Raw genomic sequence first — 27,317 nt, 5'->3', positions numbered from 1 at the left:
TAAGTGAAGATAGTTGAAAGAATGGAGAGTGATATAGGCTACTTTTTGTCTCTTTCTAACGCGAGCGAAGCCGCGGGCAAAAGCTAGTCCTGTATATTATAGAAACTAGTTATAAGAACAATTGCTACACCCCACCGGGGTCCATGTGTAACTATCCACAATTTGTAACATCTATGTAAATACCATGGTTTGCAATAAAGACCTTAAAGTACTTACTTACTTACTGTATTTTTTCCATTGCAGCGGCTCGCCAGCAGCGGAGCTCCGGCGGCGGCGCACGCGCGAGCTCGCCGAGCGCGTCTCCGCCATCAAGCGGCGCGCGCGCGACGCCGAGCGCTGGCACGACCTCAAGAGGTCCTTGTACAAACCGCTTACCATCACCTTCGGCGTCATTCTCGCCGGCATTGTCATCTATGCTTACGTCAAACACTAGTGCCCCTTCTGTCCATTACTGGGACACTTGTGTCCATTACTGGGGCGTTCATGTCCATTACTGGGGCGTCAGTATCCATTACTGGGACACGAGAGTCCATTTCTAGGACAACACTACTGAGACTTGGCATGTTCATTACTGGGTATGGAATGTGAATCAAACTCTGTCCTATAATGTTAGTTATGTGACTGATACATAGTGAGAGGCATTAAAATACGCCGAGCGCTGGCACAACCTCAAGAGGTCCTTGTACAAACCGCTTACAATCACCTTCGGCGTCATTCTCGCCGGCATTGCCATCTATGCTTACGTCAAAAACTAGTGTCCATCACACGAACCATACGGTCATTATTGTCCATTACTGGTACACTGGTGTCCATAATCTGTACACTGGTGTCCATAATCGGGACACTAGTGTCCTTTACAGGGCCACTTGTGTCTTTTATTGGGACATGAGGGTCCTTTGCTAGGACAACACTACTGAGACTTGACTTGTTCATTACTGGATCACTAGGCCCGATTATTAGTTATGTGGTGAGAGGCATTAAAACACTTGTTATTCTCGCCGACATTGTCATATATGCTTAGGTGAGTGTCCATTACTAGGACATGACATGACACGGCAAGTACAGGTCCCATTACTGAGACCTGACGTGTTCATTACTGGGTTTAGCATGTGACACAATTTGTATACGCGTGTCTATAACTCTGCCATAATATGACCATTACTTGGACAACTTAGGTCCATTACTGGGTACAGCATGACTAGTGCATAATACAAGGCAATTGACACTCGTGTTATTATATAACTCGCCTTTTGGCTCGTCTCATAAAATAACACTCGTGATTTTATGCCTAATTATGTACAGTTGTGTACATAACATAATAAGTCCACTTTTAATAACTGTATCTATAACTGGGCCTTACTGGGCCCAGCTCGGAACACTAACTGGGCCTTTTGTGTACCGTAATCAAGTTCACCGTCATACTAACTGGGCCTCCATATGTCCATTACTGGGTCTTGCATCGTTGTGACACAAACCAGGCCCATTGTATACAGTAATTGAGCAATTCCCGTTAAGTTTGTACATTTGGATCACGTCTCCGATTTTGATAAAAATTGGTAGGCTGATAGAGTCCATGATGCTGCGCAAGATCCACTAGGTTTCCCAAAATGTCCCAGGTAGTTAGTAGTAAGAAACCTTTCTTATTTGTTACCAGATTTCTATAGATTTTCGGTAACAAAAAAGGAAAGTTTCATACATACATTTATACGGAGGACAGCTTGCTATGGACTCTTAGAGGTGTCTCTTTGAGTTAATTCTCAGTGTTCAGATACTTTTGAGCAACTTGGCGGCTCCAGTATTTCTAACGTGAGACGTACAGTCACTTGCAATAATATGGTATGGTGATCCCACACGGCTGTTATAAATGGGCCTTTTTTTTTTCAATATCGTCCCTTTTTTGGATTTTTTTATGTGGTTTCCACTCAGAATCGCGAGCTCTTTCAATCCTAATAGGAGAAGAAAAATGTCCTAAGGTTTTTTTCCATTCCGTTACCAATTTTTCATACATTTTTTATGGCGGTAACGGAATGGAAAGTTTGAAAAATGGAAGTCTTGGAACATTTATTTCTCCTATCAGGATCGAAAGACCTCGCGATTCTGAGTATAAATCGCGTAAAAAATACACATGTTACAAAAAAAGCGGGACAACTATAAAAAAATGGCCCAAATGTTATATAACATGGTGTGACAGGGACAGCACGCCATCACTCCATCGCGCTGTCCTTGTCACACCTATATAACATTTATAACAGCGTGGAAGCAGCATTACTCTTTGAAAGTCGCAAAAATATGGCTCTGCTATCGTCAAATATTTTTGCGTATTTTGTTATGTATATTATTGCTTGCCGACTAGACGATCAAAATGATCTACAGATGTAGTGCGAAAAGGGTTTCCTTCGTATTTTTCTGGAAACGTTCGTATTGTCATGCTAGTTCATTCAATGTCAGCACATCTTGTACTGAGACTGACTGAAATATCATGACACGTTCGTACGTTTCCGTAACAATACGAAGGCGAATCTTTTCGCACTACATCTGTACACATGCACACTAGTGTGGTAAGAAAATTTTGAGCACTGCCCGTCCTACTGCTTATATGAAGTACACTCGCCAGATATATCTGAACACTCACTCTTAGTGTTCAGATGTTTTTGAGCACCTCGGGCGTTCAGGCATATTTGACGGCGGCCGTATAAACACCGGACTGAAAAAAAACTTTCCTATATCGATCAACAATATGTTTTTACTTTTTATCATTTTAATAGAACTTTTAGACGATGACGCTTACTTTTTATTTTTATTTCTATTGTGAGTTGTAGACGAAATTAGACATTATGAATTGAATCGTAATTTTTATTATTGCATTTAGAAACACTAGCTGTCGTGGAAGGGAGTTATGTTTAAGTAATATTATTGTAGACGAAATTTCTATGTCAATTTGCCCATATCAAGTTATAGTGGGGACAAGCTAACTCTGGATTTTGCTGTGATATTGAGAAATGTTACAATAAATGACAAAGTTCCATGGAATATGACGTTTCTGTTGCATGAAACTGCAAAATAAAGGAGTAAAACATTTTATTAGTTTCTTAAAAAATAAAAAAGTATTTCTTTTAATAATCTATCGCTTCACAAAATCTACTACCAAATGTCATAAGTTAAACAAGATATTTTATAAAGACAAATCACACTTGAAATTCGGCGCAGAGCTAGCTTGGCCGGACGATGCAAAGCGGAAGTATAGCCCCAGCTTTATAATGCCATGTACAGACAGCGGCAAAAGTGTATTTATTAATTTTATTATATTATCGAACCAATACAATAATGATTTTATTTTGTAATCGAATTTTAGAATAGTTTTAATGAATTTTATTATTTTTACGACTGACCCCTGTATTTTAGCCAATTTTATGGTGTTAGCCAGTTAGGGGTACTTTAAATAAATATAAATTTTGAAAATATTTATTTGTTTTTTTTTTCTTTATCACACTTTTGGTGCTGGCTGTCCCGGGATCATTCTAACTGTATATTATCTTCATTATTTATTCATTATTAACATAGTCATTTGGTGTTTACGATTAACAAACTATAAGTCAAAAATATGTTGTAATTCAAATTAATGATTGTTGAAGGACCTGCGGATACGAAGTTCCTAACGAACTATTGTAATAAAATAAAACAAAACGGAAAATAAAATTATGGAGATTGATGGGGCGCCAAACTCACCGATGTTGTCGTCTCGAGAGTTTATCGGGTGGCCACCCTTGCAAAGCTTGGTTCTCTCTTTCCTTGCACTGCACACTCGCGAATCGTTCTATTATAATATAATTAATTAATAATTTAATTCGTTGCGGATATTTTTATTCACCATTGACAACGACTTTATAGAATTTTGCGGATTGACATTTGACGTATTTTATATATTTTTATTCAGAAGTTTGGCGTATTTTATATTTTTTAAAAGTTTGGCAAGAGGCGGGTGACATGACAATTAAAAATGAGGTTGAACCTATCATAAGGAAGAGCGAGCGGGATGGACGATATGAATGATAATGAATGAAAAGGGCGCGAACATTTCTCCCTGGCTTTAAAGGGTTCCTTTAAAGGAAAGAAGTACTAAATAAAATAAATAAATAATGACCCTTTTCTTCGAGTAAAATAATAGCGAAAAAAATAATATTATTCTAACATAATACCCATTCCATTACTGGTTAGGCAAAGGACACAACCGCACGACAGGACGGACGAAACTTCCTTTACTTGTCCTGACAGTAACAACGCGGGTTGAGCCGTCCTTTGAAGGATGCACTGCGTCTACAACACCCAATGGCCATGAGAATGGCGGCGCATTATCTACTTTAATGACGACTACTGTGCCAATTGCGATGGGAACTGATGGCGTTGTCCATTTAGCTCGAGATTGCAACTGATGCAGATACTCTGCTCGCCATCGTTGCCAGAAAGACTGCACTATCCTATCTAGGAGGGCATGTCGTTCACGTAAGTTACCTGACTCGACCAATGGAGTAGGTAACGACAACAGTGGAGCAGTATGGAGAAAATGAGCAGGAGTAAGAGCTGATGGCTCAGCGGGGTCACTGCTCAAGGCTGTTAGAGGCCGGGAATTAACGAGCGCTTCTATCTGAGCAAGCGTCGTTAGAAGTTCTTCGTACGTCAGTATTTGCGTACCGATCACCTTGAAAAGGTGATTTTTTACTATTTTCACCATAGACTCCCATGCGCCTCCAAAATGAGCAGAAGCAGGAGGGATGAACTTCCAATCAATGCGGTTCTCCGCTAGTTCCATCTCTATAAGTGGACGATGAGCATCCAAGAACTTGTAGAGGTCACGCATGTAAGAATTGGCGCCAACGAAATTGGTTCCATTGTCCGAATACATGCATTGGACGGGACCACGGCGTGCCAAAAAGCGCTTTAATGCAGCCATGAAGTTGGCGGTACTCAATTCCGTCGCTATCTCAATGTGAAGACAGCGCGTAGTGAGGCAAGTGAAAATACATAACCAAGCCTTACGACTCTTCACTCCTCTGCCACGAGTAGGCGTATATTGTAGAGGGCCTGCATTATCACACCCTGTATGCGTAAACGGTTTATCCACTTGATTCACGCGACAGCCTGGTAAGTCTGCCATGAGCGGAAAAGACGATTGTGGATTCGCTCTGAAACAAGTGTTGCATTTGGCAATGCGGTCGCGAATGACACGACGAGCCGACAGAATCCAATACTGAAGCCTAAGTATAGTCATCATTGACTCGGGACCAGCATGCAAATGCTTTCTGTGAACGTAGTCAACGATCATATTGACTACATGATCACGTCGCGGGAGCACAATTGGGTGCTTCTGAGAATACTGCAAGTCTGTATTTGTCAACCTGCCTCCAACACGAATTAGACCGTCTTTGTCTAAGAACGGTTTGAGCTTTTGTAAAGCAGGTGAGCAATATTTCTTGCTCTTAATTTTCTCAATATCGTCACAAAAATGTTCGTTTTGCAACGATGAGAGAATTTTGCCTTCAGCAAACTCTAAGTCGGATCGGGTAAGGGCCGTGGGGAGCGGTTTCGGATTAAGGATGCGGTACACGTATACGACGATGCGCAGTAATCGAGACCACGACGATATCCGCTGCGCGAGGGAATAAAGTGGTGACTCTGACACATCCGTAGTAGTAGCGTGTGCAAGAGGCTTAAGCTCCGGCACTTCTCCGATGGACTCTCGATCGAGCTCCCTTAAAGGCCATTCTGATGGAAGCTTGGATGCCCAAGCCGGTCCTGTAAACCACAAAGGATGATCCACAAGCTTAGCAGGCGTCAGGCCACGCGACAAGCAATCCGCGGGATTTTCTAAGCCCGCCACATGATGGAAGAATAGAATAGAATAGAATAGAATAAACATTTATTCGTGAACACAGACAAGACAAAGAACACATAATAACAACAAGACAGAAAGTAATGAAGTGCCACGAAATGGCCTCATCTCAGCGTGTTGCTGGTGACTTCCAGCGCTGATCTTCCGATGAGACCATCAAGTGAGAAAGATTCACGGAGGGTAACAGACAGAAGAAATGCAAAATATATGTGATACAAGAAGAATGGACTACAGTTAAAAAGAATAAAATTGAAAACATTACAAGAAAAATAACAACAGGCTGTGATATAAGAAAGATCTAAGTATACAAAATAATAATAACAAACAGAACAGGACAGAACACATTAAATTAATAAAAAGAAAAAAGGAAAGCGTCATACACCAGATCGCACACACAGCGTTCCATCGTTTGGTCGTACCATACTATGGCTGTTCATTAAGGCGGCCATTGCTAGTTGCAACTAGCGCCAGCGGTAGCTACACTAACTAAAAGGCAGGTTCTGACAAGACAATAACAAACGTAATTTTATACGTAATTTTATGTGAAAGCTAAAAATCAAATGTATAAGTTTACAGGATGATAAAAAATACTGAATAACATCGACGGCATAATAATCATGCTGCAGAAGGAGCGAAAAACAAGTGGTAAACATATTAAATGAGGAAGCAGCTGGCTGGTACAGCTTCAATTATCTTAACAACGCGATTGGCAACGAACGTTTGCCAGCGGTGTGGTGATGACTGAATCCAGCAGAGCGCAACTTTCGAGTCAGTAAAGGCGTAGATCTCGTTAATGTTGTAACGGGGCTCGAAATTATCTTGCACCTTCCGCATGAGCTTAGCCAGGAGGACAGCAGCACACAGCTCTAATCTCGCTACAGAGACTGTCTTCAGGGGAGAGACCTTCGACTTGGAACACACCAATCGAACTGTCACTTCATTCCCGTTTATGACCTGAAGATAGACTACACCTCCATATGCACGCTCGGAAGCATCACCGAAGCCTAAGAGGTTTATAGTACAACCCTGTACTACCCCGAGATGGCGCGGTATATGAATTTCATTCAGTTTTGGCAACTCAGAACAAAATCGTTCCCATAAATTTACAATATGGGACGGGGGAGTCTCATCCCAGTCGCATTTGATCAACCAAAGCTCCTGTATGAGGAGCTTTGCGTAAAGAACAACTGGAGCTACTAAGCCGACGTTGTCCCATAGGCGAGCCACTGCAGACAAGATTGTCCTTTTAGTGCACGTTGGGTCTGGCTCTGTCACCTTGAAATGGAAGTAATCGCCAGATTTATTCCAACACAAGCCAAGAACCTTTTGCGAGACTCCTGGGTCTATTTCCAAGTCTACGGAAGCCCTATGCGAAGCAGGTATTTCACATAGCACGGCGTCTGAGTTGCAGGTCCATTTGACAAGATCAAATTGACCGCATTTGAATAGGTCAATAGGCTCCTTAGCCGCAGCGATAGCAACAGATTCATCCTGCTGTTGCGAATCATCTGACATAATGCTAAAGCATACGTCATCCATGTATGTGCAGGACGATGCGATCGCTGCTGCCCTTGGAAACTTATGCCCGTCGTCTGCAATCAGCTGGCTAACGACGCGGAGCGCGTGATATGGGCTCGATTTCATACCAAAACACACACGGTTAAATTCGTATGTCGTAATGGGATCTGCCGGGCGGAATCTATATAAGATTCGTTGAAACTGGCGGTCCGATTCGCGAACACCAATCTGTAAAAACATTTGGCGACAATCGGCTGAAAGCGCTATTTTGAATAAGCGAAAGTTCAAAAGGATTGAAAATAAATCCCCTTGGAGATTGGGCCCTGAGTGCAAGACATCATTCAGCGACAGGCCTGTGGTTGTCTTGCTGCTCGAGTCCAGGACCATGCGAACTTTGGTAGTGGTCTTATCCTCACGCACAACAGCATGATGTGGAATTATGTATGCGAGGGCTGAAGAGGCGTTCGCGTTCAGAGAGTTAGTCACATCCGATATATAACCCTTACTGACGTATTCACGAATTATATCGTCATAGGCGGCACGTAACACACTCGATGACTCTAGCTTTCTTTCAAGACAAAGAAAGCGCCTCTTAGTAGCCGAATGCGACTCTCCGAGCTTGAACACGTCATCTCGGAAAGGCAATGCCACAGTATATCCACCTCTAGCGTCGCGCGTAGTGGTGGCGCGGAAATATTCCTCGCATTCAAAGTCATCCTGGCTTTGAGCGGGCGGAGCGGATACTTCCTCAAGTTCCCAGAACTTTTTGAGGAGGTGGTCCATGGAATCCACGGAAGTACAACAAGCTGAAGTATATTTACGCGGTGGCTGTAAATCAGGCACCGAACCCATTAAAATATACCCCAGTACCGTCTGTATAGCTGGTGGCATATAGTCCACTTCGCTTTTGACGATGTGCGGCAGCAGTAAATGTGGAAATATAGTTGCACCCACCAGTACATCAATGGCGACGGGCGTATCCAACGTGTCGTCAGCTAGAGGGAGACCATGAACATGTGTCAGTGCTGACATGTCCACGGGCACTGACGGCAGGTCGTCGGTGATGCGATCGACCACCAAACTCGAAACGTCGAAGTTGACATTATCGTCGAATCGCGAAAATACTTTTACGTTTACGTTCCCCTTAACAATTTTCTTGGTTTTTCCAATGCCAAATACAGAGCTTGGTTTCCTATCAAGAGTTAAACCTAAGCGCCTACAACATTCTTCAGTAATGAAGTTACTTTGTGACGCGGTGTCAAGCAGACATTTGATAACCTGCGTTTCACCCTTACTGTCGCGAACGATGACCTTTGCGGTGGACAGCAAAACCGTGTCACACGAAGATGCTGAGTCTTGATTTGACATTTTATTGTTAGAGGCAGCAAGTGCTTGCGTCACGATAGACGTGTTACAGGACGTGCCTTCCGGCGGCGAGGATGTTTTAATAGCTGCGTTGCTCGTAGATGCATTTGACTCATCAGAGGTCGTAGCTTTTTCATCCTTGTTCTTGTCAAAATGCAACAGAGTATGATGCTTTTGATGACAAACTCGACACTTCACCTCGGAATTGCACTCGCGGGTGCGGTGTTTAATGCTTAAGCAGTTAATACATGCTTTAAGCTCTTTAGCGCGTTTGAAGCGATCAGAAGACGTTAAGTCGTTGAAAGAAGGACATTTGAATAAATGTTCATGGACAATATTGTCACAAATACATTTAGTAGTGCTCGCGCAAGCAACGTAGCTTTGTAGTTTAGGTGCGGCACTACGCGGTTGAATCGACTTAACACCTTTTTCGCGCGATGGATTTACGGCGGCGGAGACGGCGGTACATGGTTGCGAGTTTTGATAAATCCTAAACTGACTTTTCATGAAATCTGACAGATCGCGAAATGTAGGCAACTTCGTATTTCGATGCAGCATCTCAAATGCTCGAAGAGTTTCCTGGTCTAACTTCTTTAAAGCTATATGCATAAGCATAAAATCGCTTAAATCATCCAGCTTAAGCGATTTAAGCGCATTCGCAGCTGTCACAAACTTATCAATGAATGTCTGGAAGTTAGACGAGGAAGCGGGACCATTAATCTTCAAATTGAGCATTTGATCCATGTAAGTCGAGGCAAGAGTGCGCTTATCTTGAAATCTGTCAAGTAGACTATCTAGAATAAGCTGATAATTGTCAGCGCTCGGAGTTATGCCTGCAAAGACGGCTTGAGCTTTTGGTGACAATTTCCCAATTAAATAAAACAGCTTCTCCTCGTCGGTAAGTGACAGATTGTCGTGCACTCTCGATTTAAAACTAGCGTAGAACAGCGGCCAGTTACGTATGTCTCCATCAAACGCTACCAGTTCCATCGTTGGCAAAGAAGGTCTAGCTCTCTCCACCGATAAAGGCGACGAAGAGGCCGGCGGTGCGGCTGGTTGCAGTCGCTTGACCACTCTCCTGATGCGGCAGTACAAATCTTCAAAGGCTATGAGCGGCTGATAATTAGGGACAGCAGCCGTCTTAGTTCTCAGTAGCGTGCGGTTGTACTCATTTACCACCTCTTTGAACTCCGTCCGAAGTTCGTCGATAGTGTCAGCAGCGTCAAGAAAACTTTCGCGACTCACTGCATCTGTATCGGCAACTAGCGACTTTTTATAAATACCCTGGACGAGTTCAAAGAAGACGTTGCGTTTTGCTTCAAGCATTGACAACTCGTCTTCATAACACCAGCTGTCAACGCTTTCGGCTTTTGTTTCTTTTGCCATTTTGCAGGAGACGGGTTAAATATGCGGTAAATCAATTTATGTTCCTATGAAAGGATAAACTCTTATAAAATAAACGTATACCTAAATTGCGGGTGCGGTTAAGAATATATATTTAGGTAAATAATTTATAAGGGCGGAGCGACGAATAAAGTAATATACGTATAAATAAATACCTAAACTGCGGGAGCGAGTAATTAGGAATAATTTAGGTAATATTTATACGGGCGGTGCGGGAGGAGAACGATTCGCAATGAATGTATGAGGAGAAATTAGGGGAAGAGAATCCGGTTCGAAGGACCAGAAATGTTGAAGGACCTGCGGATACGAAGTTCCTAACGAACTATTGTAATAAAATAAAACAAAACGGAAAATAAAACTATGGAGATTGATGGGGAGCCAAACTCACCGATGTTGTCGTCTCGAGAGTTTATCGGGTGGCCACCCTTGCAAAGCTTGGTTCTCTCTTTCCTTGCACTGCACACTCGCGAATCGTTCTATTATAATATAATTAATTAATAATTTAATTCGTTGCGGATATTTTTATTCACCGTGACAACGACTTTCTTTTTGCGGATTGACACTTGACGTATTTTATATTTTTTAAGAAGTTTGGCAAAGAGGCGGGTGACATGACAATTAAAAATGAGGTTGAACCTATCATAAGGAAGAGCGAGCGGGATGGACGATATGAATGATAATGAATGAAAAGGGCGCGAACAATGATTGTTCCTTCATAATTTTCATATATATTTAAATGTGCATGTAAATACTTTTTGATAAACCATCATTCTGTACTAAAGAAATACTATAAATATATCGCTAAATATATAAAAAAATTGTTTATCAAAAACACCTTTATGTTTTGTTAAAAGGGGTACTTGACCTTAAGAAAATTAGTAACAACTTACCATTGAAAAATAAAATCGTTTAATGCATATGTTAAAAGAACAAAATTTAAAAATTCTTGATACTTCCTTGGTTGAGAGCCCCTCTATAGTCTAAGCAATCAGTCAGTATTATAGCTAGCACCATCAAATCACTAATAAAATGTATGCATGTTTTTATTTAATATTTTCATTTACGCCCATGACTATCCCATTATCATCTTTATCACTAATAAGTATTATATTACACTAAGTATTATTAGTATTTATGTTTATTATCGCGCCCACTCTATAGGTTGATAGCATAGACAAATATAGACGAAAGGTTTGAAGCGGTAACACTTAAAGTTTTTAATCGTTTTATTGAATAACTTTCGTGAAATTCAGACTGTTTCCTGTATTTTGACGCATAGGTTTGCGCTGTCAGCTCAGCTGCCCAAAGCCTTCCCGCGCACGCGCGCAGTATCGTTATAACAATGTGTTGCCATGGTTACAGAGCCAAACAATGCGTTTTCAGTTTTTTCGATACTTCAGTTTTAACACTTTCGCTACCAAGAACCCGACTGTCGGGTACACCGCTCGTAGAAGCGTAGCCGATTACATGGGTTTCCCCGTATGTAGCGAAAATGTCGTAGCGCCGCGTAGAGCCCGGTTTCGAAAGTGTTAAAGATCTATGCACGACCCTGTAAATGACGAATAACAGTTCGGGAGTAGAAAAACGATATTATGGCAAGCGTTTGTACATTTTTTACTTTTGTCTTTAAGACAAGTTGTGCTAAAGGGTCAGACATTTTGATCTCGAGTGACACAAGAATAGGGACTTTGTTTGTTTGTCAGATATTGGAAACGCCGCCATTGTCATTTCTCTATGGTTCCTGAACCCACCATAGAGCCCTTATGATATTTGGTAGATAAAGTAGTGTATACAACTATACATAATTAATTAATTAGGTATTACAACACTCGTGTGATGCTATTATGAAACGCCTTAGGCTCGTTTCATAAACCCACACTTGTGTTGTAATGCCCTTCATTATGCACAGTCGCATAAACTACCACTGACTTATTAAAGCAATTACTAGATATTATTAGATAACTAACACACATTCTAAACGATCAGCAATATTTTTTGAACCGATGAGTACAAAAATCATCTAGTATTTAGATTATGTGTTGATATATTATTATACTCGATGTTGTTATGGTGTAAGTTTGCTGTGTTTGTACCGCGAAGTTAACCATCGAACAAATGAACAAGCTCTACTAAGATTTGACAGCCCGGTCCACACAGACCGAGGCAAATTTTTGTATTTTAACGCCGAGTGTGGAAATAAAATACATTTGCACCCCGTGTGTAACACAAAACGTATCCCCTCAATAAAGCTAGAAAAGTACAACGCAAAAACGCGTTGACACTGCTTCCAGTAGTGCCACAGACCTTCCATCCACCACTGGATAAAATGCGTTTTTACTCGCTGGCATTAAAGGATAAAACACGTGTTTGCGAGCTAGTGAGGGGAAAATACATTTACCATGAGTGTGTTTTCATAACCTTTAGAAGAACTTAGGTCAATTTTTATTAGGAACTTTGATTCCATATGCAACCTGACAGCAATATCTCAGGTATTTATTAATATGTATTGTATGACTGCCAACATTCTAAAGTAGGCTAAGAAATTTTAGGATAAACAAGTCGATTATTGGTCATCACATGTTCTTTTACTATCATTAAGACTTATCGATGTGAAATGTTGGTTTACCAGCAGTTGTCTGGAATACACTGATGTTATTTAAATTATTTCAATACTATTTCTATATGTAATTTTTACGCTTTTTTTTGGCGAATAGCCGGGTCCACACAGAGCGAGGCACATCGCGGGACAATTTCCTCGCGCGGCAAAATTCCTATGTAGATTTGCCTCGGCCGAGGCAATGCTTGCGTTTTGCTCGGGTGGACAACCTGCCTCAGCCCCGCGGCTCTTCACATGAGCAATGTACATTAAATCGCGACGTGCTTTCCTCTGTTTGGACTCGGCTAATAGTACAGTAGTTTTCCTACTATTAGGTCCTCTAGTGGAAGAAACATGGAGAATCCAAATGAAAATAAAGCTGTTGGCTTTAAATAAATTGGACAATGTGTTAGGCTTATACTGTATGTACGTTCATAACATCGTACAAAGTCAAAGCTGCATAAATATCTGACGTAGGCTCTTATGGTTTTAGAAATAATATTGTGTTAGATATTTGTGATGCCTTTTTTTGTGCGATGTTATTGCCGGCGTTTCACATGATGACAATAAGCGATGGCCCCAAAAAGTGAATTCGAACAAACGTATCACATCGCGGTAGCTACCCCCTCCCCTCATTTTTCTTTGCCCATAAATATTACAGATGTAGTGCATAGTAATTTTGTATCGTATTATCTTGGAAACGTTCGTACAGTGTGACTAAAAAGAGTAGAAATCAAAAAGAGGCAACATCGTAGTGTTATTCATATTGCTTTGCAAGGGATAACACTACAAATTACAATGTTGCCAATTTTTAGACTGTATTTTGTTGTTTTCAACGCTAGTACCGAGACGAACTGAAGTAGCATGACACGTTCCTGAGCGAAAACACAAAGGAAAACATTTCGTACTACATCTGTACTATGAATATAAAATAACTAAATAAATATATGTAGTGTATAACTAACCAAGCTGAAATATACTAAATTTGACTAAGTGTGGGTTCAAAATTAACCAAATTAGCTTATAGTATTGGCTCATAGGCGGGATCCTGACAGTCGGTTTGTTATTTCAGGTTAAAATCGGAGGAAACGCTAAAAGGGGACCGGGACACTGAGGCAGATTAGGTAAATTGAAAATGCATTTCCAATTTTTTTTGTACAAAACATTTTTGTGACAAAGCTTACTTTTTAAGATAGAGTAAATTTTAAGAAATGAACTTTACTGATATCCTCTTTTTGTGCTGTGTTGTTCGATATTCCATCAAATGACGTCAGCATTTAAAAATTAAAATAGATATTTTTTATATAAAATAAACAAGTGAAAAAAAACTACATACAGAGTGAGGCACATCGCTAGGCAATGTACTCGCGCCGCAATCGTTCTAATGGACTGTGCCTCGGCCGAGGCAGGTTGGTCAGCATTGAACACTTGCCTCGCGACATGCCTCGCCCTGTGTGGACCTTTCTACTTGTCGTTAATCATACTAACGCCCAAAAGCTGTCAAGTAAATAGCTGTGTTATACTTACTTGTCGACTTACCATGCTGTACATTGCTACGCCCGCAATCAAATTTTGTATTAGTAAGATTTTGAGTATAAAGTAAGTTCCGCAACAGGTTTTTGTACTTAAAACTTGGAAATACCAATAAAAGTTTACATTAAGTTCGTCTCTCGATCACACTCTGACCAAAATGAATTAATTTTAAAATATTTAAACCTAATAGGGGCTCTTTTTATTTGATCGCATTGACACTTAGGTGGCGTATTATGTTCTGAATTAGTGAGGCTTTCAATGTCTAAAAGATCCATATGATTCGTGTAATAAGGCCCTATTGGCACCAAGCTGAGAGGAAACCTTTTCAGTGACGTTTAAACGCAATTCTGGCATGACATATTTTTCTTAAATGTCATGCATCCTGAAAAAAGTTTTTTCCATTGTATTCAAACCAAATTCCTACATAAATTACGATAAAATGGTTTACAAATGAAACATAAGGGTCCTCAAGGCTTGGAACGCTACATTTATTTTATACCTACATTTATTAATTGATGATCTCATATTGAAACAAAAAATACAATTTTAATAATCTGTACTGTACCCGCCATCAAAAGCTTTTAACATGTATCTGTCTATGTCTATGGATAATGAATTGAAATAAGGAAGTACAGTCAGTCGCAGAGAAAAGGGGTCGCGCTTTAGAAATTTGTATGAACTAAACTAAACGATGAAATAAAATAATTATATGTACCTAAGTTAAGTAGGTAGTATAAAAATAAAAACGAGCGGACATCCCTCAATCGTATTTGATCACCGTTAAGTTAAACGTATATATAACTGAGAGTTATGGATTAAGGTATAATTGTATAAACACATGCTAATAACATATCGCAGTCTACACAGTTACAGAGTACTTTTGACATGAATTCAACCAACCAACAATATTCAGGCACGTATCACAATGTCGAAAATCAAAAGTCCCAAGTACGAAATTCCGAAAGACATGATATCGAAAATCAAAATTGCTAATGTACGAAATTCCTGGGATATAAAGTCAATATTACGGCGAATATGCACTAGCGAGTGGTGAACATTTTAACCTGTCACACACACTGATAACTTTTAAAACTTGTCCAAAAGTCCGTCCGGCACGAACGAACTGTGTCAACATTTTTGATCGTTTTACAACGCAATTTCTTATGGAAATTTGATAGTTACTAGGGCCCAAAGGGCAAGAGCCTAAGGCTAACTAATTCTAAATTTTAGGCATGAACTGACTGCTACTCGGATAAAAGGGTCGATCCATTCGCGTAGTCTTCATGGGAACGACTCCATCATTACTTAAAAAAGAAGACATTATTGTTTTGTTAGTAGGTATACGAAAACATGAATTATCGTCTTTATGAGCCATATAAACACTAGGGGACAAATATCAGGAATAAGTCGCGCGCGTTGTTGCCAAGTTGTCGAGCGAATTCTGGCAACGTTGCGCCATATTTTCACTGCAATATGTGGCCGCCACCTACTCATATACAAGTATGTGTTCGTCTCTTACTCTTGTTGGAGAACTTCAAAAATAGTTGAACATTCGTATGCGCCTGTCAATGAATTTTTAACAAGCCACAAGCCAGGGTGCACGCGGTGAGCGCACGTTTGCCTCGCCCGAGGCAATTTGCTCGACAAGATGGCGGCCCTCAATCAGTTGTTCAAAATAGAACACGGCCACGTTTTACAGTGAAAATATTGCCCGAATAGAAGCCTCCTAATGCTATGACGCATTTTTAACAACATTTTATATTTTACCACAGCATTATTAGTTGTAAATTATAGATACGCTTCGATTTAGATAGGGGTAATGAAATTGTTTAGTGAAGTTAATTTAATGGTTGTTTTAATTTAATTTAATTTTTACATATGTATGAATTAGGCACTATAGGTAAACATAATGAGCTTTTTCTTATAAATATATTGGAGATAATGCAGATCTCAGTACAATCGTACCTACATACTGATTTTTTCAAGTAGGTAATTAAAAATGTACCGAACACAGTTTGATCCATACTATCCATACTATTATAAATGGGAAAGTGTGCGTGTCTGTTTGTTTGTCCGTCTTTCACGACAAAACGGAGCGACGATGCAGTGATGTTTTAAGTGGAGATAGTTGAAGGGATGAAGAGTTACATAGGCTACTTTTTGTCTTTTTCTAACGCTAGCTAAACTAAAGCTAGTATACTTATAATTGTAGTTTCCGCTGCATCACGTACTCGTATATAAGTATATACAAATGACTTGAGACACATTTTCAAAAACGTGGCAACATTCTGGGACAAGTTTAGAGCGGTAGGAAGAAAAATGAGTAGGAAATTAGGAATGTCCAAGTCCCGAAATGTATTCAAATTTAGAAAAGTCTTATTTTAGATACTATTTTTGGCAGCACCATTTACATTATACGCGTAACGTTTTATGTATCGCTAGTAGGTACAGTCACCGGCATAAATAAGTGATGATTTATCTACTTTGTCATATTAACGTGTTGTTTGAAATGTCACACGAAATTGTCAAACGATTAAAAGCGACAAGGTACAGAAATCATGTGGGATTAATTGTGAAAGCGGACCCCAGGTGCCGTAGCTGAATGGCATTTCTGCGACGCGAAACGAAAACGAAACGCCGCGAAAGGTAGTCTGGCTCGGTCGCGCCAATACGCAAGAGCGATAGAGATAGATATCTACGAGCGTTTCGTTTCGTGAGCGTTTGTGCCATTCGGCTACGCACACAGGCTCCCATGAGCCGTGATGAATGCCGGGATAACGAAAGGAGGATGATACAATGTGGCGCTTATGAATTGACTTGTAAATAACTACAATGAACTAGACATAATACTACATTGTAATACGTCTTTATTGGGGTTAGATTATATATTATTATTGTATTATATATTTTGAATATTTATATTATGTATTAGGTATATTTTGTTCATATATCTGCAGTAATATTATACCGTGGCAAGTAGTATTATTGTAATAGTATTGGGATGATAATTAACGTGGATATAAATAAATAGTGTATATAAATAACGGGGTTATGAAATAAACGGTTTGCACTTTTATAAAAACATGTTCAATCATACAGTCCATCGTTTATTGCATGTCCAGGGCGTTAGCCGAGTAAGCTAAACCCACATAATCCATACTTATATATATAATAATATTATAATTGGGAAAGTGTGTGTGTCCTGTTTGTCCGTCTTTAAATGATTTTTAAGTGGAGATAATTGAAGGGATGGAGAGTGACATGGGCTACTTTTTCTCCTTTTAACCCGCAACTTCCCTAAAATGGGGGGGGGGTGGAAGTTTGTATGGAGCATTCGCTCGAATTTGGCAAAAGCTAGTATCGTATAAACGACTCCGCCGAGTTTCTTGCCGGTCCCATAGTGGATACCCCTCTCCCAACTGAGGGGGGACTGAAATCTTCTCGAGGCTGAGGCGTAGGGTTAGAGCCGGCGTAGCTTTATTTGACGTTCATATGCGCATTGTAATATGCCTACTTGGAAAATAAATATTTCATTTTCATTATCACTCTTTTATCGCGCATTTAACTAACATCAATAGAAGTATAAAATTAATATAACTACAATAAGAAGTACCTAGTATAAATTACATTACTAATGTGCATTCGGAAAGTTTCCTAAATTGCGATGTTTACATTGCATGGAAACGTTCCTAAAACTTTTACATTTTATACGAAACACATTTTTTTGACTATGTACGGCCCACTGCTGGGCACAGGCCCCCTCATGAATGAGAGGGCTTGGATTATAGTCCCCACGCTAGCCCGGATTAGGAACCACACACACCTTTGGATTCCTTCGCAGATAACAGAAATAAATAAAATAAAAATTTAGAACAACATATCCATTTTTTGGAAGCGTTCCTTAATATCGATATCGATCGATTACATAGCCTGTGAACTGCGTATCCATAGAAAGCAATAAATATACCTATCTGAAACACATTGACAATATTTAACAACACCAATTTATTATATTCGCTTAGCGTTAAGATTTTATCAATTATATCCCTCGCTCACGATTCAGCCAGATATTTATCTACCTTTAAACGAGCAATTCTTGTATATTTATAAATGTATATAGTATCTATCGGCGATCGAGGAAACAGCTCTAACGATTTCGCTGAAATTTGTTATGTGGAGGGTTACGGGGGTGAAAAATCGATCTTCCTTTGTCTTAGGTCCGTTAAAACGAAAATTGTTGAGTTTTCTAGCTCCGAGCGAAGCTCGGTCGTCCAGGTACTCATTAGTTGTGTTATTTATAATAATTCATAAGTTCATAACTTCTTATGAAATGCAGACAAATCCATTGCTTTGACTGTATCAAAACAAGTATAACTTTATAAGCAGAGATCGTACAACTGAACATTCTAACAATATAGTGTTCATTATTCCGAAAACGTCATACAAATGACGCCCAACTGTCCGATCTCTGCTTATAGTCTTATAAGGCATTTATAATTATGTATTCCCCAATAAAGCTGTTCCTAATAATAGCAATAATTATACAACATTTACTGCTTATTTAGCAATAAACATTTAATTTGCTTCCCATCGAGAATTCCAACAGGCAAGCTAAAGATAAACGTCAAAAACGTTTACTTGAATTCAGAGAATATTGATTTGGAGTAAAGTACCTACAATGTGCAACGTGGGGCAAAGTTGAACCAACATAAATATTGAACTGGCTCTATGGCCGATAGTCCACTATCGTATGTTTGTCATAGAAATATGACAAACATACGATACTCCGATTTCACGTTGGAGAAAAAGGGAGGCATACAGACGACTGTATGCCTCCCTTTTTCTCCAACGTGAAGAAAAAGGACGGCATGTTGCCTAAGATCATAATTATTTTCTATGACAAACATATGATAGTGGACTATCGGCCTAACTGAGATTTTGAGTCTTAATCTAGTTTGGTATTCGTATAATCTATAGTCTTTAAAAAAATGAATACGTTCCTTCTGCTCCTGCAAAATATGTAAAATTAATTAATATCTAAATTATTAAAATTGTATTATTTGTTTATGTTGTTTCTGCTCAGAATCACAAGCTGTTTTTATAGCGTTTTATTTGAGTAGAAATAACACATCTCACAGTCATAAAACATATACATAACTTTGAATAAATTAGTTCCTTAATTATAATTTATAAAGTTTCAAATTGAAACGATTGCTAGGTGAAAATAATACATAACACAGTACTGTTAATATAACATAATAATAGCATAACTATATATTTGATATAAAACTTTTGTATGCGAATGTGTGTACAGTCGAGCTCATTTACATCGAAGTGGTAAAAACCATTTAGTGGAAATTTGGATTGTAATTTCCTTACAATGTAAATGTGGTTGACTGTACAGTTAGTAGTATAGTATATATGAAACGTCGAAGAACTCAAAAGTATATTATGTAAAAGAGTTGCACGAACCCAAAAAATACATTAAAAAGGGCACAAGAGAAAATGTAGCGAATAAAGTCAAGAAGTAAATGTAGTATGTTGTTCTTTTGAACATTAATAACTTCTACACATACAACATACATACATACAATCACGCCTGTATCCCATAAAGGGGTAGGCAGAACACATGAAACTACTAAAGCTTCAGTGCCACTCTTGGCAAATAAGGGGTTGAAAGAAAACGAAACTGTGACATTGCAGTGACAGGTTGCCAGCCTCTCGCCTACGCCACAATTTAACCCATATCCCATAGTCGCCTTCTACGACACCCACGGGAAGAAAGAGGGTGGTGAAATTCTTAACCCGTCACCACACAGGCTCAGGCACAGGCAGGCAGGCAGGCAGGCAGGCAGGCAGGCGTAATAACTTCTATTAGCTTTATTTTCTGTATATGTCATTTGCAGTTTACACATAAAACACACTTTAATTGTGTTAAAATATCTTCTAGCAGACGTCTCTTTAAATATTGTGATTTAGACTAGGTATTAGACGAACGGTTCAACCAATTTGCATTCTAGGCCACTCTAGAACTCTGTCTTATTAACACAGTGTTTAATTTTCCATAGAAATCACATTGCTTAAGGATTCCAATAGGCTAGTTTCCTACTAGCCAAATCAGCTACTTTTTAAGAATTGTCAAAACGATTTGCTAATATGGAATTACTATGAAATACTGAGGAGTGACGTCACGGTCAATTCATTTACTTTATATCCATCTTTTTGACTTATTAGATATAAATTATGCTTAAACATAACTACTAGGTACCTATTAATATTTTTTTTTCTAATTATTTGGTGCTTTATTTCGTGCACTGCATAAAATATTTTATTTTATGTATAGAAAACTAGCCTATTGGTTGACAGAATATTACGATATTTGATAAAGTAATATCACTAATTCATGATATTTTCTTGCCTTTCCCACATGGCAGTGACAACGTTCGTGCGATTCTTGAAAACTCTTCTAAATAATCTAACATAATATGTACAAGACAACTTTAGAATTTTGGGCTCTTCGGCGAAAAATACAGGGTGCCTATGCCTACCAATCAGAAGTCTGACAGGGAGAGCAAATTTTTCTTATATGTATTTGACATGTCGTATACGGCTCAGCTAGGACCCTTCTATGATCTTCAATTGTTTGACATGCACGCCGATCGCCCAATATGAGCGTGCACTCAGCCCTTAGGCACTGGTCCCACCGCGAGCTAGTAAGCTATGAGCTATCGGCTATAAAAACGAACAAAAGTTAATCACTCCCGTGTAAAAGAGACACGGCGATTTTGATAGCTCACCGCTGGGCGAGTAACTATAAACATCGCCGTGTCTCTAGTTATTTACACTGGAGTGATTATCTTTTGTTCGTTTTTATAGCCGATAGCTCATAGCTTACTAGCTCGAGGTGGGACCAGTGCCTTACACAGCCCTGTAGATGAACTAACAAATGCCACTGTGAAACTCGGGGTAAGACTGTGATTTGGCTAGGCCCTCTGGTATTGAAGTCTGATGGATGCATGCACTATGAATAGCAACTGTATATGTAACTTATATTTATGTTTAATGTAATACATGTTAGTGATACGTAATATTAATATACCATAATGTTTTCACTAGTAGTTTCATTTTATCCTTAGCCGGCGGTTTTGTCCTTGAAGTTGGGATCGCCTGTTTGTGCAATTTTATGTTGGTCGGTGGTAGAAACACACAGCTAAGTGAGCATTTCTTATTTTTATGCCATTTTTTTATTTTGATATTTTTAGGGAATTTTAGGTCAGTTGTACTCAGAATCACGAGTACTTTCAATCTCACTGGGAGACAAAAAGTGTCCCAGAATTTCCATACATTTTTGTCACTTTCCTCATTTGTTACCCTACACAATATATACGGAAAATGGTAACAAAGTAAGAAAAAATCGTATGGGACAATTAACTACTAGGATCGAAAAAGCTAGTGATTCTGAGTAGGTATAGCATTTTTTTTTTCAAAAATATCACATTTCATAAAAGCGGCGAAAAAAAACAGAAATGCTCAAAGTCGTGTCATGTCAAGTATGTAAGTTTCCCTTTTTAAAACCATCAAAACATAGGAAAGGTAAGGAGAATATGAACTTTGAGTACTATGTTTATAAGGAGAAGTGGCTGTTTGTAATAATAATAGAACGTTTCATAAAATAAGGTTAACAAAGAGATAACCATCCACCCCATAATTTTAGGTATTTCAAAGAGTTGTCTTCGGAAATCGGGAAGGAGTCCAGGTGCCGTAGCCGAATGACATGTCTACGACGCGAAACGAAAACGAAACGCCGCGAAAGGTAGTCTCTGTCGCGCCAATACGCACGAGCGATAGAGATAGATATCTACGAGCGTTTCGTTTCGTGAGCGTTTGTGCCATTCGGCTACGTTCCCTGGTTTTTACTGTAGACTTTAGTAGGCACTTTGATACGTTTAGATACTCTCCGAATTTTCGTGACGACTCGACTGAGTTTAAATAAAAAACGATAAATAATATATTAACTTTATATTACTTTCAAAATAATCTACGCGTACAAAAAAGAAGGTACATTGCTTTGTGTACAACCTTGCATTGGCCTTAATCTCAATTTATACAAAGAAAAATACAAAGTATGTGATCTAAGTTCTAACCAAGGTGCCTAGTCAACGTGACAACGCTTTGTGTTCCATATTAATAGTATTTGCAGTTGCGTTTCAGGAGCTACGGATCGTAAACGATTGTCATATTGGCTAGGCGGCCAGAATATCGTATATTTTGATACGATTATTGGTTTAGAAATATATCACACTAAATAGATGACAAGTTGACAAAAAGGGTGTCAACTATGGGTGACAAAAACTAGGTTTCCCTTACCAGTAGGAAAACCTTTTAACATTCAGGATACAAGTATGGATTTATTTATTTATTAAAACCAAGCTCTACGTATGAAGACTGACCAGAAATATATGACAATAAAATTGTCAAGAGGACGTTGTTATTCTGCTGTATGCAGTCACAATTCAGTATACTTAGTATGAATAAAATAGTTGTAATGAAATTCATCAATACGGTGCGTAGTCATATATTTCTGGACAGGCTTTACAATGATAACTGATTCTTATATGTCGATTGACGAGATAATTATATGATCAATACGAGTGTGTTGCGTTGTCAACAATGGTTACACACGTTAAAATACATACAACACCTTAAATTCATGTCACATAATGTTATTATCACACTTGAGTCTGTCAAGCAATTTCAGTAAAAAATATTTATTCAATTCTTTACATGAATATTGCATTGACAGCGTATGAAACCACTGGATGAGTAGGTAGACATTTGTTCGTGGTACGTATTGTACGTAAATCTTAAATTAGGTAGGAGTTTGCGGCAATAAAGTTTGGTAGTACCATTATATAAATGCCATAGGCCTGATTGGACGCTCGGTCGCCTCGGCGTGCAGCGGGCCGGGCTCGCGCGCGTGAACTTTATGCAGCGTCGACTCAGGACACTTGTATGAGCTTCAATTGTTTGACATGCACGTCGCCCCGCCCGCCCCGCTCCGCTTCACGCCCGATATGAGCATGCACTCAGGCCTTACACTAAGGTATATAATGGCACTTCAACGCTCTTCCGCTTAATAAGTCTTCAATATTAACTTCAAATGGGTTCAGCCAGGCAAAAGACATATTTTACGCCAAGTTATTTCTATTTTTTTAGTAAAAAAATTAATAACATTATTTGCGAGCACGTACTTGGTAACGTTTTATTTCGTTTAGTTGTTTTAGAAGAGGTTTATGTAAAAGAAAGTTGACAAACGAATAAAAGTTATTTAGCTGCCAAATGAAAGTTTGATTTTTAACATTCAATTCTGTCTAGGCCTCGAAATAATAATTGAAACATTAATAGACAATATACAAAACCATTTTATGGCCACGTATACCTACTTGACCTCTGAGCGAAGCATTGATTATAGAAAATTACCAATGCGCTTTAAAACATACATGTTTTCTTGTCATATACCTTTTAACCGCCATTGTCCGCTATATAAGACAAACAATATCTAGTTCATTTCGCTGAAGTCTGATAAATAAGACAACTTCGTTCTACCGGTGGCGACCAGGACACGAGTATTGCTCGGTGAAAAATACTAAGCGATTAAAAGGTAAAAAAAAATCTTTAGCAACATATTTTTCCCTATGTTAATATTTCACAAATTTAACCGTCATGAAAATATGATTTCTTCTTTATCTGTTATACCTATTGTTATAAATACAAATCTATTTTGTCTATTACAGTTATTGCATTAAGTAGTTTTATTGCGTTTCTAGTTTCATATAGCGAAAGGTTATATTATTGCTCTAGTATTTAGTAAAGAGTTTTTCACTCAAAGTATATAGTCGCCGTCAGATATATAGGTGCAGCTATGATTCGTAAAAATATATGAACATGCACTTTGAAGACTGATTAATAGTGGTTTCGTTCAAATATTGTACACCTACGTTGCTTTTAAAATATATGAAGGCGACTATGCAAATGTTTGTGACTGTCGTGTATGGGAGACAGTGATAACGGGTACCTACAACTTTAATATTATAATTCCACAGTAGTGATTACCAAATACGAGGAAACAAAGCATTAATGTTAATTTTTACATGCATTTATACTATTTCTAGCCTTCCTGGATACTTTACTGCTGATGTCTCGTCCAAATAGATTCACAAACATTCATTACATTTAATTTCAGCATGTATACTTAAATATTTAATATAACTTCGGCAGAATCAGTAAGTTCAATAATTCATTAGGATATATTAAAATCTCAGAAATGTAACATATTAGACAAAGACAGTGTATCGTACGTAAGCAAAACCCGTATGCCCTTACTACATTACATTATATTAAGTGTAATGAACGTTTATGCACCCGCGTGCTGGCTAGTTATCTTTTCAGTCCATTATTTAAATATATATCATGCCGCGATAGCATATATAAAAATATACATGATCTATATGATCTATATTCACTTAAATGTATTATGTAAAGACACACCCCCTTAATTATTCATAAACGTTCTCTAAAGTTATCAAGCCGATACAGTTCGGTTGTCCCTTTCCGACGTATTGGTGTGATAGAAATTAGAAAGGGACAAACTAACTTTATCGGGTTGATAACTTTATTAAACGTTTATGAATAAGGGGGGGTAATGCACAGACAGCGGCAGATATAAACCCGTTCTCGCATTCTTGATGTATGTTTTATGAATTTGGCTAAATTAACTATTTTACACGTCATGGGTTGCACAACAACACAAATGAATGTACGAGCAAGCATAGAAAACCTTGTGATTAAGACATTTTTATCCGCAAAAATATAATAAGTAAGGGGTCCCTTGCTACGAGACCTTGAAAATGGTAAATAAGACATAATATGTAAAATCAAAAGTTTTAGTTGACGACGTATAGTTTACAAAAAAAAAGACTTAGAAATAAATTTATTTTATTATTTATTGATTAATAAAAAAATAGTAGGTTTAAACTTCAATACATTCAAATGTGCAACGATCAACACACATGTTTACTTCAAGACGATATTAGGTACATATTTACAGAGAGCTACTAGATGATGTGTTAGTTAATTAATTGTAATATTTGTCACAAAGTATGAGGGTATTCTGAATCGATTTTGTCGACACTGAGACGCGATCTTTCTGACATCAAACTTTCAAACCAAATCCACCAATCATAAATAGATATCATACACGAAAGAAAAAACGACAAGGCCTACTGAACCCGGGTCTTCAGCTTACGCGGCGGCGGCGGTGTATAATATCCATTTCAATTTATAATTTATATACAGGGTGTCCCAAGACCATGGGACATGAAGGGAAAGTACCTAAAATATCACAGATAGGATATATTGCTGAAAGAAGACTTTATTTTATTTTTAAAACTTGGTAAAACTGCATTCAAAAAAAAATTTTTTTTTTTTTTTAATGTATGGACAAATTTTAAGGCTAAGGAGTCTGCCATGTAAAATGTTAAAATTCATGGTCTTCCTTTTATCTCCGACACTATGTTATTTAGAGAAAGATAATCTTTATGATGAAGCCTATCGATCGGTATGACAAAATTACAGGATGTATTTAAGGTACTTTCCGTTCATGTCCCATAGTCTTGGGACACCCTGTATAGTAGTGTGACTACTTGAAAAAATAACAAATCAAAAAATATTCGATAAAATAATTTATTTTTGTTCCCTAGTTGTCCGCCAATAATATTAAAACATTTATTTGATTGTTGGATTTTGAAGTTTGCTGTCAGAAAAACCTGACGAAAAAACAATTGAGAAACCCCTCATTGCGTTCTTATATTATGTCTACTTCGCGCTTTAAAATAAAAGTCGAAATATAAATGCCCATACCTAAGTTAATTTGAGCCTTTAAGTTGACTAATTATTTTATAAAAAATAATTATTTACTATTTAAAACTGTTTATTTACCAGTTAGTAGCTCAGTGACCAGTTACTGACGAGATTAACTATTTCTGTTTATTATCTAGGTACTGTTATTATGATGACATCAACGACAAAAAAGAAGGAATTGGCAATTTGCATTTATAAAATGATCTATAGAGTTGACTTAAATCCTTTGTTGACATTTTCACAAACTAGGCTAATGTTGGCAGTATCCTCAGGGCATATAATAGACAAGCCGCCGGCGGACGTGTCGCAGTTGTTAGCTCATTGAGCATAGTTGTCGTTGTGAGCGTGCGTGATGACACCACTCGCTGCGTTCGCATGTACACAGACATGGAAATGATGCGCGTGTATTGCGCAATAGCCCAATAGGAGCGTCCATCTACAAGTGTGTGTGGGTTCAAGGTCTTGCGACAGGTGTATTCAATACAAATCGCCCGGCAGGGCCGACCTCTTTCCTTCCTATATCTGCGATTAGACCCATGTTTAAAACGATTTACTTACAAATATACTTCAGTTCCGAAGCTTAATTAACGTACAAAATAGTGAAGACAACAAAAGCGAAGCCGAATATAAAAATATTGTAGACCTTCAGTGACCCGTGCGTTAACTATCTTTATACTTACGATTAAGTCAGCTGTCGCTGTGCTAACACAAAACTACCCCACATATGTATTTTTACAGTATACATTCCATTAGAAAACATTACGTTGTTTTTACGAATAAATTTCATACAAAATTAGAGCGTTTTCACATTATCTGATCTGCTATTGGTTGTTGTAGGAAGGATGTCAAAGGGAAATGTACACTGGAGGTACAGTTAGGTAACAAATTATTCCATGAAAATATATAAATTTGTATTCATTCTAGTAGATTTACTACTAGGTATGAGTTAAAGACGGAAATTGATTCCGTATACGAAAGAGAAAGTGACCGATGGAATCGGTGTTACCGATTCGCGGCGTATGCCTATAGCACATGGCCACCCGGCCACGGTACGGTCAATATCGTTGAGGACAAATGCCAAAAATATCTGACCTT

At 38.4% G+C, this 27,317-nt stretch overlaps 1 protein-coding gene across 2 annotated transcripts in view; it reads left to right on the top strand.

Moving 5' to 3' along the window:
* The window catches only part of LOC125240664 (tyrosine-protein phosphatase non-receptor type 61F), a 50,644-nt gene extending 33,777 nt beyond the window's left edge, over positions 1-16,867 (top strand). Inside the window, exons 9-10 of one of the 2 annotated variants that reach the window (XM_048148674.1) lie at positions 244-354; positions 13,843-16,867. In XM_048148674.1, the coding sequence (XP_048004631.1) occupies positions 244-354; positions 13,843-13,894 (163 nt within the window). In that variant the 3' untranslated portion in view covers positions 13,895-16,867. Of the gene's footprint in view, positions 1-243; positions 3,636-13,842 lie in introns of those variants that run through there. The other variant, XM_048148673.1, reaches the window with a different exon arrangement.
* The last annotated feature ends 10,450 nt before the right edge of the window (positions 16,868-27,317 follow it).

The sequence above is a fragment of the Leguminivora glycinivorella genome, chromosome Z (assembly GCF_023078275.1).
Source record: "Leguminivora glycinivorella isolate SPB_JAAS2020 chromosome Z, LegGlyc_1.1, whole genome shotgun sequence".
NCBI classification, from domain to species: Eukaryota; Metazoa; Arthropoda; class Insecta; order Lepidoptera; family Tortricidae; genus Leguminivora; species Leguminivora glycinivorella.
Note: the sequence above shows the minus strand (reverse complement) of the source record. Positions and strands in the feature narration are given on the sequence as shown.